The sequence below is a fragment of the Bos indicus x Bos taurus genome, chromosome 11, assembly GCF_003369695.1.
Source record: "Bos indicus x Bos taurus breed Angus x Brahman F1 hybrid chromosome 11, Bos_hybrid_MaternalHap_v2.0, whole genome shotgun sequence".
Classification (NCBI taxonomy): domain Eukaryota; kingdom Metazoa; phylum Chordata; class Mammalia; order Artiodactyla; family Bovidae; genus Bos; species Bos indicus x Bos taurus.
The window spans coordinates 99,374,870-99,390,397 of record NC_040086.1 but is presented as its reverse complement, the minus strand read 5'-3'; the positions used below and the strand labels follow the sequence as shown (position 1 = coordinate 99,390,397).

At 47.9% G+C, this 15,528-nt stretch overlaps 1 protein-coding gene across 20 annotated transcripts in view; it reads left to right on the top strand.

The window, feature by feature from the left end:
* Nucleotides 1-13,254, top strand: part of FNBP1 (formin binding protein 1) — a 135,543-nt gene extending 122,289 nt beyond the window's left edge. For 9 of the 20 annotated variants that reach the window (XM_027556575.1, XM_027556573.1, XM_027556571.1 and 6 more), the window contains 4 exons: nt 1,174-1,306; nt 3,594-3,715; nt 4,037-4,173; nt 6,332-9,624. In XM_027556575.1, coding sequence (XP_027412376.1) covers nt 1,174-1,306; nt 3,594-3,715; nt 4,037-4,173; nt 6,332-6,510 — 571 coding nt within the window. In that variant the 3' untranslated portion in view covers nt 6,511-9,624. Of the gene's footprint in view, nt 1-1,173; nt 1,307-3,593; nt 3,716-4,033; nt 4,174-6,331; nt 9,625-10,298 lie in introns of those variants that run through there. The other 11 variants (XM_027556574.1, XM_027556572.1, XM_027556562.1 and 8 more) reach the window with 5 other exon arrangements.
* The last annotated feature ends 2,274 nt before the right edge of the window (nt 13,255-15,528 follow it).

Sequence of the window (15,528 nt, the reverse complement as noted above, 5' to 3'; positions counted from 1 at the left end):
AGTAGTTGGAGGTACAGGTCATGAAGTAAAGAGACGACTCCTGAACCTGTGGATGACCATACAGTCTGTCCCACATCTCTTGTGTCTCCTGCATTGGCAGACGGATTCTTTGCCACTGTGCTACCTGGGAAGGTCATGTACTTGTTGAGCATCTGTTTTATGCCAGGTGTGGTCTGGCCACTGGGGGTGTATCATGTTACCCAAGGGCTTGAGCCCAGAGAGCTTCTCAGAGAGCTGCTGTTCTAGGAGGAAGAGATAGACAATAAGCAATAAGCATAATAACAAGATATGTAATGTTGGGAAGCAATACATGCAGTGGAAATAAAAGAAAGTAGAGTGATGGGACTTGCCCAGTGGTTCAGTGGTTTAAGACTCTGAGCGTCCAATGTTTGGGACCCAGGTTCAACCCATGGTCAAGTCAGCAAGATCAAACCAGTCAATCCTAAAGGAAATCAACCCTGAATGCTCATTGGAAGGACTGATGCTACAGCTGAAGCTCCAATACCTTGCCACCTGATGTGAAGAGCTGACTCATTGGAAAAGACCCTGATGCTGGGAAAGATTGAGGGCAAAAGGAGAAGGGGGTGGCAGAGGATGAAATGGTTAGATATCATCACTGACTCAATGGACATGAGTTTGAGCAAACTCTGGGAGATGGTAAAGGACAGGGAAGCTTGGCACACTGCAGTCCATGGGGTTGCAAAGAGTCAGACACCCCTTAGCGACTGAACAGCAATGAGAGAAATAAGATTCCACATGCCGCACAGCGTGGCCTATGTGTGTGTGTGTGTGTGTGTATAAAAGATAGAACAGGGTATGTGGACTGGGAGGGCAAGTGGGTAGAAGGCTCCTACAGAGAACAGATGGTTCATGGCACCCATCATGTGGCAGCAGGATGTGTGGGCTCAGAGGCAAGCAGGCAGGTGGAGGGGTAGTGAAGACATAGAAATTCTCTTCCACTTATTTCTATATTTTGGTTAAACTATTTCCTGTGACTCGCAATGCAGTTGGTGTCATTGGTCTTGTGTTGGGTGGTTAGTGTAGAGTTTCTTTTGCTGACGTTCAGCAAAGTTGTCCACCCTACCGCCCAGTCCCCTGCCTGGCAGGGAGTCATTTGCTCTAAATCTAACAGTGGCATTAACTTGACCATGTTCTGCCCCTTCTCTTTTTCAGAGACGCCATCACAAAAATGAAAGATGTCTACCTAAAGAATCCGCAAATGGGAGACCCCACCAGTTTGGATCACAAATTAGCGGAAGTCAGCCAAAATATAGACAAACTGAGACTAGAGACCCAGAAATTCGAGGTAGGAAAAAGCTGTTGTGGAAAAGTTTTGTTGGGGGAAAAAAAAATAAAGGAAAGAAACAGAAGTAGGTGTGGGGTCATGGGACGATGAGGCTGTAGAGCACCAGCGTTTCTTTCCCTGTGAGGGATGCAGCGGGAAAAGTCAGGTGTTCCACGAGTTATGATGAAAGGAAAAAGAGACTGTCATCCATTTGCTGTTCTGCTTTTCAGGGTGTCCTGTTTTAATGGTGTCCCCTAAAGGGGACACTGTTTAAGGTGATAGTTATATACGGGTGTTTTTTGGTTTTCATTTAAGTGTTTCACTTAAATTCACTTAAGTTGGTTTGTCTCACCTTGTGTCGACAGTGGGTATAATTGGGGAGTATACAGTTGTCCATCATCTCAGTGAATCAAAACGACAAATTTAAGAAAGCCATTAATATTTGTAATTGTCTTGCAGGGTCTTTGTCTGGCTTTGGTATCAGTGTCAACATTTTCAAAATATATTCTGGATGTGAATTCCTTTTCATATCTATGATTTGCAGATATTTTTTTCCATTCTGTGGATTGCTTTTCTACTCTCTTCAAGATGGCCTTTGAAGCACAAAAGTTTTTGTGTTTTTTTTTTTTGACCATACCACACATCTTTCAGGATCTTGGTTCCCTGACCAGGGCTTGAACCGGGGCCCCGGCTATTGAAGCACCGAGTACTAACCACTGGACTGCCAGGGAACTGCCAAATCATTTTAATTTTGATGAAATCAATTTATCAGGTTTTTTTTCTCTTTATCAGTTGCGCTTTTGGTGCCATAACTAAGTAACCAGCACCTAATCCAAGGTCACAAACCCTTATGCTTATGTTTTCTTGTAAATGTTGTAGTTTTCCCTTTTCTGTTTAAGTGTTTGGTTCGTTTTGAGTTAATTTTTGTACACGGTTAAAAGTACAGGTCCGGAGTCATTCTTTTTCAGTTGTCCCAGCACCATTTGTCAAAAAGACCTTTTCTCTCCTTGAACTGTCTTGGCTGTTCAAGACAGCTTGTAACTGGCTGTTACAGGCCAATTAATCATAAATACAGGGTTTATTTCTGGGTTGTGGGGGGAAACCATCGAAATATGTTATAGTCGTTTTTAAGGACCCATTATCAAAAGATGAAAACCAGTAGGAAACACACACGAGACTTGAAGAAACACAGATAATGAATCTTTCAAGCTGTGAACAAAAGGCTTCTCCCCCCACCCCTAAAACATAAAGACTAGAAAAATAAATTACTAACTGATAATTCTGATCAAAATAGATTATTTCCAGCCATGAAAAGCCAAATATGACATTTTCTCATTCTTTCTAGAATCTGTCAGTAAGTTGTTATTGGTTGAGATTTTAGAACCTAGAAATGTCCTTTTCTGGTCATTTGGATTCTTTTGCCATTTTTACACTATTTCAAAGGTTGCTGAAGAAAATGTGATCTACTTTGATTTCCTGTATACAAGGTTTCTTCACTATTATAAAAAATACTACATTCCTAAGGCGGTGGGGGGGGGCAGATAAAAGGGAAGTGTGGCTTTTAAACTGAGTCACTGCTTAAGTGTGGCAGGACCCTCATGGTTCCCAGTGTGACATCACAGTCACAGAATTTTTGGAACCGGGGGAACTAGATGCGACTTATCAGAAGTCACACAGCTGCTTAAAAAGCCCGAGAGTCATGGGGACTTTGCTGGTGGTCCAGTGGCGGAGACTCCAGTGCAGGGATGCAGACATGGGTTCAATCTCTGGCCTGGGAACTAAGATCTCATATTGTTGTTGTTAGTCACTCAGTCATGTCTGACTCTTTTGTGACCCCGTGGACCATAGCCCACCAGGCTCCTCTGCCCATAATGTTTCCCAGGCAGGAATACTAGAGTGGGCTGCCATACCCTCTTCCAGGGGTCTTTCCCCACCCAGGGATTGAACCCGTGTCTCCTGCATTGGCAGGCGGATTCTTTACCGCTGAGCTATGAGGGAAGCCCTAAGACCCCACATGCCGGGCAATAAATGAATGAATGAAAGCCCGAGAGTTTAAGACAGGCCGGTGTCTTTCTGCCACTTTATAAGCAATGGTTAAATGTAAGTCTGCTCACACGCCTCCAACTTTGCCTTCAAGTATGTGTATACAGTCAAGGCAAACAGACTGGAGGCTCCTCACCCCTGCCACGTGGTCCTTCTTCAGTCGGCTTCAATGACCAATCAGAAGCCCAGACTGGGGGCCTGAACCCTGCTTGGTCCGGCCCTCAGCTGAGCTCAGACCAGAGTCTTTCCTGATTTCTCTTTGCAGGCCTGGCTGGCCGAGGTGGAAGGCCGACTCCCAGCCCGCAGCGACCAGGCCCGTCGGCAGAGTGGGATGTACGAGGCGCAGAACGCCCCCTCCGTCAACAACTGCGCGCAGGATCGGGAGAGGTACAGTATCTGTACGGCGCCTGCTTGGGGCTTTTTGTTTGTTTGTTTGTTTTTGGCTTTGTATTTACTGCCCGATTCTGGAATCAGAGACAAGCACAAGGTCCTTGTCAGGTTCCATGCGTCTGTCATGACTGGCCTGTGGTTTTCCCCACAGTGCAGCTGTCTGATGCCCCGCGGATGGTGCTGGAGCCTGCGGGGTGAGGGGCGGTCCCTGGTTACAACGCTCCGGAATTGCCAGCACTTGGCTCTCGCAGGGGCTGCATTCGAGCGCTTGCTGGGGTCAGTTGCTATAGTTGCTGTGTGTTTTGCTTTCTTGAGCAGCCCCGATGGCAGTTACACAGAGGAGCAGAGTCAGGAGAGTGAGGTCAAGGTGCTGGCCACAGACTTTGATGATGAGTTTGACGACGAGGAGCCTCTTCCTGCCATAGGGACATGTAAAGCCCTCTACACGTTTGAAGGTAACACCAACTGTCTAGGTCCCTCTTCTCTTTCTGTGGTCAGACTTTCTTTTGAAGCCTTCAGAACCTTCCTTTCAGGAAGAGGCTTCAAATGAACCTTCCTTCAGAACCTTCCTCTCTTCCTCTTTCGTTCTGCCCAGAGTATCTGTGATTCTGATTTCTTTCTGTTTGAGGGCTGTGTATTTTGCCTTTGGGTCTGGACTGTTGACCAACTTTCGGTGAGCTTAATTGCAGCAGGTAGTATGGAATAATGATTATATCATCCACACCTTCAATACTTAGGGAGCTCCTGTCTTGCAAAGACCCCTGAAAGCGTGGGAGGCAGGTGGTGTGGTCTGGCATCCGCCCTGGGAGGAAATAAAGCAGAGGAGGTTCAGCAGAAGAGAGGGACGGAGTGATGGGGGGTCCACACGAGGATATGACCCCTTCCCTGAGGGGATGTATTTATTTTTATTTTTGGCTGTGCTGGGTCTTCACAGCTGCATACAGGCTTTCTCTGGTTGTGGCGAGCGGGGGCTCCTCTCTCGTTTTGGTGCAAGGGCTTCTCATCGTGCTGGCTTCTCTGGTGGGGCATTGGTTCTAGAGGGCACGAGCTTCAGTAGTTGCAGCTCTCGGGCTCTAGAGCAACAAGCTCAATAGTTGTGGCGCACAAGCTTAGCCCCTCTGTGGCATGTGGAATCTTCCCAGACTAGGGATCGAACCCGTGTCCCCTGCATTGGCAGCTGGATTCTTATCCACTGAACTCACCATGCTGCAGGGTGTCAGAGGCACAGGCACTGCCAAGCATGGAGCAGGAAAGGCACGGGGTTTGTGCGCCTGGAGCTCAGGTGTCTTAGGAGTAATAGTGGAATATAAGACGAGGAGGGGTCTGGGGCCAGTGTGGGGGATGGGTAAGAGAAACACTTGTATGTTATCTGGCAAACATCAGGCCTTCCAGAAAGTATTTGAGCAGGTTATTGACACAAGCAGACATTTACTGTAATGTCTGTACCATAGACATTTATTCTCATACGTGTGCTATCAGTTAGAAGACAGGGCAAATACTTAGGACACCTAACCTCATGGTTCCCAAACTGATGAGCCTTGAAACAGCGTCCTGCAGGATGCTGGGAAGGATGCTGTGAAAGAAGGAATTGGAGCTCAGATCGTTTTCAGAAACCCTGGGATAAATGAACTTCTTTGCTGTAAGGCTTTTTTTTTCATCCTTGCCTCTTTGATTTGCAGGATCTGAGTTCTCCAATCAGCGATCAAACCCATGCCCCCTGCAGTGGAAGGGCAGAGTCCTAACCACTGGACTGCCAGGAAATTCCCTTTACTGTAGGACTTTTAGAGCCTTCGATAAACTAAATGTTCATTGTGACAAAACAAAGAAGAGAAGCCCGAGGTTCAGTGCTCCCAGTGTAACTTCAGGTCCACACCATCCCTCTCCCCCTGCATCCACAGTTACTGCTATTAACAGCCCCCTAAGCAGTCTGCCTTTCGGGACACTGCTTGGGCGGTGGTGACTAGTCTTTTGAAATTATCTTAGTGAATGGTATTGGGGGCCTTGATTAGGAGACAGATGGACATAGAGATGCTGCAGCCAATAACACGCTCAGATGCGCGGCTGATTGGAAGTTGGAAACGAAGCGGGGAGGAACCCACAGCTGATCCCTGAAGCTGTGCTCCTGGGACGATGGAGATGTCCGCTGAAATGGGAAAGTGGGAGGAGGATCTAGTTTGGGAGGCCAGACAGTGAGCCCAGGTTCACCCGAATTGTGTCCCAGATGCCCAGGCACCATCAGGGTGGAAATGGACTTCAGAGAGAAGGCATGGTGGCACCTAAGCCTCAGATAAGAACCAGAACGGGAGAAAGAAAAGTGGAGATGCTGTGTAAAGAGGTGTCGTTGATGCCAAAGGAGCACCTTCAGGGGAGGGTAGAGAAGAGGACCTAAGATTTCCTCTGGGGGAGATGCCGCCTGTTCTGGGAGGCAGGAGAGAGAGGGCTCCCACGGGGAGTTTAGAGAAGGGTCCTAGCGACGCAGGATGAGGGCCTGGCAGCTTCCGGACGGGAGGAGAGCATCCGTCTTTTCTCCACTTGTTTCACTGCAAGACTCGCCGTCTGCTCCAAACCCGGGTTTGACAAGAAACCTAAACTACTCTGACTTTGCTTTTTCAGGTCAGAATGAGGGAACCATTTCAGTAGTTGAAGGAGAGACGCTGTACGTAATAGAGGAAGACAAGGGCGACGGGTGGACCCGAATTCGGAGAAATGAAGATGAAGAGGGTTATGTTCCCACTTCCTACGTCGAAGTCTATTTGGACAAAAATGCCAAAGGTGCTAAGACTTATATTTAATACAACTTTAAAAAAAACCACAAAACTTTAAAATTGGAGTTGTTTCTCCCCGCAATCATGCCTGTTACAGGCAGTTCTTCAAAAGACTGGATGGGGAGCATCATGGTGTGTGTTTCTTTTAGGCACAAGCTGAATTTCCTGGGCTGGTTTTGATGATAATTCAGTGTCACTTGCTCATGACATTTTCCCTGGAAAGCTGCCAACTGCCAATTTACAATGGTGTCCTTTGAAATCTGATAAACATTTCTCCTTGGGGCAGCGACTGTAGATAACCAAAAAGTTGCCTTTTAGCTTCTGATTCATATTTCTGAATCTGAAAGTCCATGCATGTCCTAGGGGTGCAGAAGACTTCAGCTCTCACTAATAACTAGTGTCTGCCAGAAAGTGAACCACCTTAAGATGTTACATTTGGTAACTTCATAAACTGAACTGCGTTAAGTTTTACAGTCATTCATTTTGGAGGAAGTCATCAATAAAGAATAGCGTAAGTAAAGAATGGCGTTGGTACCAAAAGTGTGTCTATTTCCTTAAACATGTTTAAGATCATTGTTAGAGCACCATGCTACCCAGTTATGTCGATACGATCCTAGACAACCCATTGAATTATGGAAAACTTGGTCTTTCAACCAGTTGGTTTTCACATATGACTACTCATCTTTCTTTTGCCAGTTGACAGAGTTGATCAGACGTGCTAGAGCTGTTGAGATAAATTATGTAAAAACAACTGTCTTCATTCTGTTCTGTGGGAGGTTTTTTGTGCCCAGGTGGTGTTGTGAATAGACCCTTGTAAGCAACACACAGACCCCAGCACATCACTTTTTAAGGTTCTTTTGGTTTGTTTTAATCGTTGGCATTGTTAAGACCCAAAGTGTATATTTTACTGAAAATCATTTTAGAACTTCTAGATCCTTTTATATAATAACCATAAAGTGGTTAATTATATAATAAAATGTTTCACCATCTTAAAAGAATCTGGGTCACATGGGGATTTGCATTTTTAAATTGGCAGGCTAGGTAGTGAAACTGGGGACATGCCCAATGGTTGTGCTTATGTCTAGAATCTTCCCTGAGATCACAGAGAACCAGCTAAAAATGAGTCAGAGTAAAGGTATAGGATTGAGATTCTCTTTTTTTTTGGCTTTGAAAATTATTTATTCATGTCCTTCCTACTTTTAAATAGGAAATCAGCTCCTTGCTTCTACACTATGGACTCCTTTTAGAAGATCGGGTCAATTTAAAACTGATTTTAAAACTGACAGCAATGCATTATGGGGTCCAGGACCTGGCAGGAGTTATGGGTGCCTGTGGCAGATTCTAGCAGAAAGTTCTTCTGCATTTCCCAAGGGCCTCTCCATTATTCTTGCCTGGAGAGGAACTCGGTGACTATGGTCCATGGGGTCACAGAGTTGGACAAGACTGGGCAGCTAACATTTTAAGGGCCACCAAAATGGAATGTAGTAACCTTTACTTAATGACTGCCTGATTTTTAAAACACTTTTAATTTTTAAATAATCACAGATTGTCAGGGAGTTGCAAAGATAGTAGAGAGATCCCTTTTATCCAGCTTCCCCAAGTGGTTACATCTGACAAAATCGTGATCCAGTATCAAAAACAGGAAACCGACACTGGCCAGCCCGATTTTATTTTCTTAGTATAATTGTCATTTAAATTTCTTTTGCATTATTATACCTTTGCTGCTGTAGTATCGATAAAACCACCCATCCTGACCCCAGATCTCTCAGGAGAATCATTTCAGCACTTCCTTCTAACTACCACAGCAAGGAAAATCTGTTGGCCCTTAACCCATGGGGAGTTCATGAACAGTAGGTGGTCACAGCCTTGGGCATGTAAACCAAGTGAATACCTAAGACATTAAAACCCAGGATGAACTCATTTCCAGACTGTGAAGTATTGGAGAAAATAAACTAGACACTGAAAAAAAAAGTCTTAAAATGAGGCAAGTCAACATTAGGCTTTTTAAAACTTGATTTGAAAAGTATGGCATGCCATGAAGTCGGTTGAGTTTTGATTTATTTGTTTGTTCATTTTGCTTTTATTCCCCTCTTCTTTAGAGCTGTGCAAATCTAATTCAGGAAATAGCTCAACTGTCTTTTGGATATGGGTGGGGCGATTTGGGCACGTAAATTAGATCATTATTTTAGCTTGTATGCCTCAGTACCTTCAACCAGATGAATCTGTGTCCTAGTGACTCAACAGCAGAAGATATTTTTTAGTTTCAGGTCCATCTAAGTCAGTGTGCAAAGGATTAGCAGAAGTCTTGAAACAATTCCCAAAGAGTTCGGGAACTTCCATTTCTACCCCCAAGGCACACTTTGTGTTCTTGTAACAGTGAATCTGTCAAAAGTAGCAAAGTCTCTTGTGTATAAAGTTTTCTCCTTTTATGCAGAGATACACTTAGAAGCTAAGAATGGATGTAGACTCTTTCCTTTCCCTACCTTGTTCATAAGTCTGTTCAGCCTGCCCCACAAATGCTGCCCTCCCTTTAAGCCCAGCGCAGCCGGGTGGGGCTGCTGCTTTCCGATGCCTGCGACTCAAGAGCAGTGGTCTTATCGTCAGTGATGCCCATGCACTTTCGTGTATGTGTGTGGTGTCTGCCAAGTGACTATTTAATAACCGCCAAAATAGTTAGACTAGAGGAAGTTCCACTGGCCAACTGAATTGTGACTGTCCTCTTTTATGGTTTAGTTTTGTTTTTTTTAATTGCTCTCTGTGAAATATGTCCATAACTGCCCCTTCCCCAATCTATTTGTATATACTGCAATAGAAAAACTAAAAGGATGACTTGAATTCGTTGTTTTAACGTTTTACTCTTTTATTTGTTTGTTTTATTGGTGATTCTGCTGCCTAATGACCTTTTTGTTTTTGTAACCGCTGGGGGAGCCGGAAGGACGGTTACACTGGTAGCTAGGTCCCCTGCCGGCTGATCCACACTTGAGTTTATTGTAGACACTTGGGTTCTGAGTAAGTTTTGTTTAAATACGGCCAACATGACTGTTTCCTCTCTCTTCCTTATCCTCCGAGAAAAGAATCTGTGTGGCATCTTGTAGCTGTACCCTCGTATCTGCCTCTCTAATAAACGTTATATTTTTCTCAGTGTTGTGTATTTTAAATGATTTTTCACCTCTCCAAGAAATTCTGTGTAATCCAAGCATTTAACCCTCTCATCTTCAATAATGGGGAGTTTTCTAGCCAAATGCTTTTTTTAAAAAAAAGAAAAATTCTGCCCTTTCCCCCTTGTTAAATGATGGCACCTTCTCTGTTGCTCACCCTGTGTGCGCCTGTGGGCTTCGGGAGTCTGTCTCTCATTTCTCTTCTGTCCCCCAGATGAAGAACTTTCACTGTTTATTACTGAGCAATAGGTTTTCCTTTTCATCAAAGATGCTGCCTTTTACTGCCAAGGAACCAAGAGTGTCGGTCACAGAGAGAACCGGGTCCTTGGGCTCCTGACATCTTTCTGGGAAGCTGGTTTCTTTCTTTGTCTCAGAGCTCAATTGATGAGAAAGATGAGTTGGGGGTGTGCGGGAGTGCACCGTCTCCTGGGTGCTTTCTCTTGCCCCGGAAGGAAAGACTAGCTGCTCTGACTGCAGATAAAACCGTGAAAGTTCCTTATCTCAGACTTGCCCTGTGGTAACCAAGTGCTCTAAAAATGCCCCCTCCCCCGCCCTGTCCAGGGCGGTGCAGTCTGCCTGAGAGGCGGAGTGCCCGCCCCTGACCTGCCCGCCCTCCACTCTAACTGCCTTTTTCTTTCTCTGTCTTTTGTGTTGTAGATTGCTAAAGGTGGTTCCGGGAGCCAGAGCCTCGGGGAGCCTTCCCAGGAGAAACCCTTCGGTCTGCTTGTCTCCACAGGCCTGAGCGCCCGCGAACGCCCTGGGCCTGGGTTGCTGTGTGGCCCTGGGCCCCTCAGCCTGAAGTTGACATCCATCCCCACCTGCAGCTGCTCGCTTTCTTCTTTTCTTTCCTTTTTGCAGCATGTTCCTCAGAGCCCGGCTCCGCCCCTGGCCCAGTCTGGCCGCCTCTTGGCAGGGGGAGGGCGTCCCTGCCCCGCGACCTCGGTCCACCTGGCGCAACCCGGCCCGTCCACGATTCACACTGTGCCTTTCCGTGAAAACTTTGCCACTGGTCTCCCGGCGAGACAACCGAATCTGGGCGAGGAGGGTCAGGCCTGCGCCTGGTGGACTGGGTGCCCAAAAGTCACTGATGTGTCCCTTACGTTAGAAAATACTCATCTTTTCCCAAGTCCATTGGGTATTCGGTGGTCCTTTCCTGACTATGGACCCTCACCAGGTACTAAACAATCGGCCCTTGAAATGTTTCACGGCCTGAGTGTCCATGGTGGACACACACACACACACACGTTTTTGTTTGAGGTCTTGTCTTCAGTGGCCTAGAAAAGTCCACACCAGAAGTCAAATTCCAGCTCTTAGGCCAGTCCCGCTGTCTTGCCTGTGTCCCCTCCCTTTTCATGGGGTCAAGGAACATCCCAGCCCACCTTCTCCCCGTTGGCCACCCATTGATAAGGACCACGGGTCGTGAATGAGCATCTTGCCTCTGCATTAGCTCATTGGCCAAAGGAAGACTCTCCCCTTTCTGTGAATTCCAAAGTCCGCGCCTTAGGACTCCAGTGCTGTCATCACCAAAGCCCCTGTGCTTCTCGTGGTCCGCCAAGTGATCCTGTGGCTGCAGCTTCCACATTTCAGTGTGTGCTCTCCAGGCCACGCAGAGTTAATCGTGTTTTGAGCTGAATCTCCTTCCTCTCATGGATCTTTGAGGAAGACATGAGGTCCCGTACCCAGTGGGCCGCTCACGCCTTAGAGCAGCGTAGCTTCTCTACTTACCTGGTGCAGAAACAGTCAAGAGAAATCTTGGACTGTGGGTTTCTGTGAACAAAGATCCCGTCAGAAGCCCCAGGGTGCCATCAGGCATCTTTCCTGTTGTTTGGCTTTTGGTGACTAGATGGTCACCTTGAGCCTCCTTGCTGCTTTGCCACACTTGCGAATCTAAGACAAGGAAATCTGGCAGGAGCTGAAGGGACCGGTACAGACAGGACGGGTCCCGAGGGTTAGGCCTTGGTTCAGGGGTAGGAAAATTGTTCCTCTCAGCAAACCAGGGTTGACCACACACCAGCCTCAAAGCTGCTCAGTCAACCTTTGGTGACAGGAAACCACGAGGGAACAAACGCCAAGTGTGAGCAGGGGAAGAGGAAGTGGCTTCAGGTTGGAGCAGGCATTGGGCCCCTCTCACTCCTTCCGCCCCAGAGTGAGCCTCTGCAGCTGTGAGCGTCTGGGACCCCTCTGTTAACCCAGGGGGCAGCCCCATTGTCCCAGGCTCCTCAGTCTCACAAGACTGTCTTGGCAGATGACGGCAAAGCCAGGATGCCAAAGGACAGGAAGAGTCTGGGCTCCACCCGCGTCCCTGCAAACCAGCAGGCGCGTGGTTGCTCCGTGCAGCCCCAGCAACCCCACATAGGGTTTGTCCATCAGGCGTCTCCAGGAATTCTGAATTTCACCAAGTCAAGCTGCCCGCTCTCCACAAGGATGCTAATTTTTTTTTTTTTTTTTTTTAAGAAAAAAAAAATTAGATTCTAGAGCCTCGGGAATGCATGTGCATTGCATCTTTCATATTAGGGGTCAGGGTAGATGAACTCCTTCCGAATTAGGGGGAAAGGTATAAGCTGCAGGATTTGTTCTTTTAAACGTCTGTTTAACCTGACATGGGCTATGCTTGTGTCCTCTTGTGTCCCCTCTGCCTTTCTTTTTCTCTGTACCACCTGCGTCCAAAAAAGAACGAAGAAGTGCTTTTCAATGTTCACCTCGGTGTTTGCTTCTCTGCCAGTCTGTGTGGCTACGGGGAAAGGGGAGTGCTGTACCAGCTGGGGCTTAGTCAAGAAAATAAGTTATTATAGGCTAGTTGAGACTTATCATTTACTCTGGGAATCCTACTGTGAAGTCGTCTATATATTATTATGAGCAGTTCACATAGAGTAGAAACGTGGACTCTGCCATGTGCTTTCTCAGCCTTCCCTCATATCCACTGACCATCATTTCTCCACCGACGCTAGAATATTGTTATGCCGTAAGAATGACTCATTGTTAAAGAACGTACTCTGAAAATAACTTAAAAACAGAAAGTGAGGAACTTGTCGTTTACCCAATTTTTCCTTTGCAGAATAGGAAAGAATAAAAAGGCATGGTAAGCTGGGATGGGATTTTCCTTTGGGCTTTTATCATGAACACCCTGAAGCTTTGGGGTTCGAGGAGTCTGTCTCTCCAGCGGTTAGTGCAGAGGCCTCAGTCCCTTTTGGTAACATCTGTAATTGCTGGGGAAAAGTTTACTGAACATGAAAAGGTTATGTGGATGCTAAGTATTTTTCCAGAGAAGTCAAATTTCATACTTCCTAATGGCTCTGCCTCCTGTGCTTATATCATCAAAAGAAAAAAAAAAAAAAAAAAACTTTAAAAAGTGATCCAGAATTCTATTTTAACCTGGTGTCCAGCACCTTTAAACTTCTGGGTTTATCAGTGTGTGTTGCACTAATTCTAAACTTCGGAGGCGTTTCAGTGTTGTAACGGCCCACTGCCATTGTAAAGGTTCTGGAATTGCCCATTTGTCTCTAGAGATGGAATTAAACCAAATAAAGTGCTTCCATTGGAAGGCTCATATCGACCTTGTAACTATATGTTAATCCTCTAAATGTTAAATAAAAGTGTAACTTCTGGCACAGTATCGCGGGACTGCTTTGTTGCACAAAGAGGTGACCCCAGTCTTGGAAGCAATCAGAGTCCCCTGGGCTGGAGGCTGAGCTCCAATCAGGTCATTGATTTACGGTGTAAACTGGACATAAGTCCCGGCGCCATCTGCCTGGAGAAGGGCCTCAGACCCAGCCAGCTCGAAATTCCACCCTGGCCCTCTGGGGAAAAGCTGTCAGAGACCTTGGTGATGCAGAATTCAGGTTGACTCAGTGCAGAGTTCTGGGGAAGCTCCTTCAGTCCGGGGCATTTTTCATGCATGCAAATTTGGCTAGCAGCTACGCTGGGATTTCGAGGACCCAACTGTCTGTGGGGGGATGGAGGGAGCCGTGAAATTGCAGCAGGTTTGCATTTCATTCGTGGTCTGGTGTCACGAGTGCTCAAGCCCACCCTCTTCTTGGCAGCTTGGCTGGAATAATCACTGGCTTGTGTGAAGCTCAGGACAGCCTGCCGCGTTTAAGGGTAAGGGCCTTGTGCCTGCACCGGCCAGCCCTTTCCATATCCAGCACTGACAGTCTCACCCCGGGTTTTGCTGGGGGGAGACTGGTTCATGCCCAGACCTCTTTGTTTTTTTAAGGCTCTTTAGAGCCAAGGTAGGAAAACAGTTGGTGAGGGAGTGAAATATTAAGTGAGCAGGGCGCCCTAGCTAATGCCAAGTGCCACTCACTTGCTGAGGGGGTGGGAGGGGAGGCCACCAATGAGATGCCAAGCCTCACTGTGGCCTCAGCTCCTACGGACATCGCCAAGTTCTCAGCAAAGCCTGATGTCTTCTCTGCTGGGGAGGATGGTGTCAGAGAGCCAAGGCAGGGTTCTCGGGCAAGAGACAGGGGTGGTCAAGGGAACAAGGCGGCCTATGACTGTCCTGCCGAGGCCCTCTGGTCCAGGTTGTCAGCAAAGGGCTATTATGGGAAGACTGTTGCCAGCACTTTCTTTCTGGGCTTTTCTCATATTTGGGGAATAGTCTCTTAACAGTCTGTAGGAGGCAGAATGTCTCCACCTGTCTCTTAGAACCGCCCTCTCCACCCTACCCCCACCCTTCACACACACCGCCCCCCTCGCCGGCTGGACCGGGGAGCACCGAGGGGCTGGGAGCTGGGTCAGCCTGGGGCGCGTGTTGCCACCTCTCTGGCCTCCGGTTCCGGGGTAGCGGGGTGAGGACAGGAGGCCGGCAAGAAAGCACTCGGTCGACGCCACAGCTACAGCTTAGATGTCAGTTCTGAGGTTCTTAGATATCAGTTCTGAGCGGGAGCTCACTCCCGTCTCCGTGATGGTGTTATTCTGATTCCTGGGCAGAATTCAGGGCTGGGAGCTCTGTGACCTCACTCTGCGCGCAGGTCTGAAACACTGAACCGCCCGCCGTCCAGCTCGGCCCGTCTTTATATACAGCTACTTGCTTCAAGCATTTGGGGATGTGACACTTGAACCTTCTGCGACCCACCTCCCGCCCCTGCGGGATCGAAAACCAGGGGCGGTGACGCAGTAGGAGCGGCGGACCGTTGGTTTCCTGGTGCGCTCCCGAAGGCAGCCTCGGTAGCGCAGAAAGCCCTGACTCAGACTAGTCGGTCAGGGTCCTCGGGTGGGTCCGGGAATCGCAGCATCCGTCCCGGCCAGGCCCCGCCCCTCTCCGTCTCTCCCCGCCCCCTGCGGCCGGCCCCGCCCCCGCTCGCCGTTGCGCAGAGGCGCCCGCGCGACCCCTAGTGGCAGAGAAGCCTGCCTGCGAGGAGGGAAGGACGAGGGTCCCCAGGAGGGCGACTAGACCGGAAATGGAAGTGGGCAGAGGCAGCGGGGGTGGTTCCAGGATGCCCTCCCTCTTAAAATTAAAGCGAAAGAGATCTCTGGATTGTGCGATCCAGGGACAGCAAAAAAAAAAAAAAAAGGATGGTGCAGGTGTGAGTGAGGGAAGGAGCAGGAGGCCTGGATGGTGACCAATAGCAGGCCCAGCCGCCACGTGGGGATTAACGTCTCCATGGGTCCTGGGCAGTGAGGAAGTCCAGACCCTGGCACTGCCCACCTGGCCTACAGAAGGCCTCTCCTTCTTCTCCCTGGCTTCTGCTGGCCTTTTCTGAGAAGGGGAGGCATAAGCCTTGTTGCAGCACCCTTTGAGACCCAGGATTAAAGTGCAAAGGCTGCAGAATGGCACTCAGCAGCCTCTTTGTGTCAGGAGTCATTTCTTCACAGCTGCACGTGTTCGGACCTAACACTATCTCTGTCCAGATGGTAGAACGAGTGGTGTTTACTTAAATGACCTCCC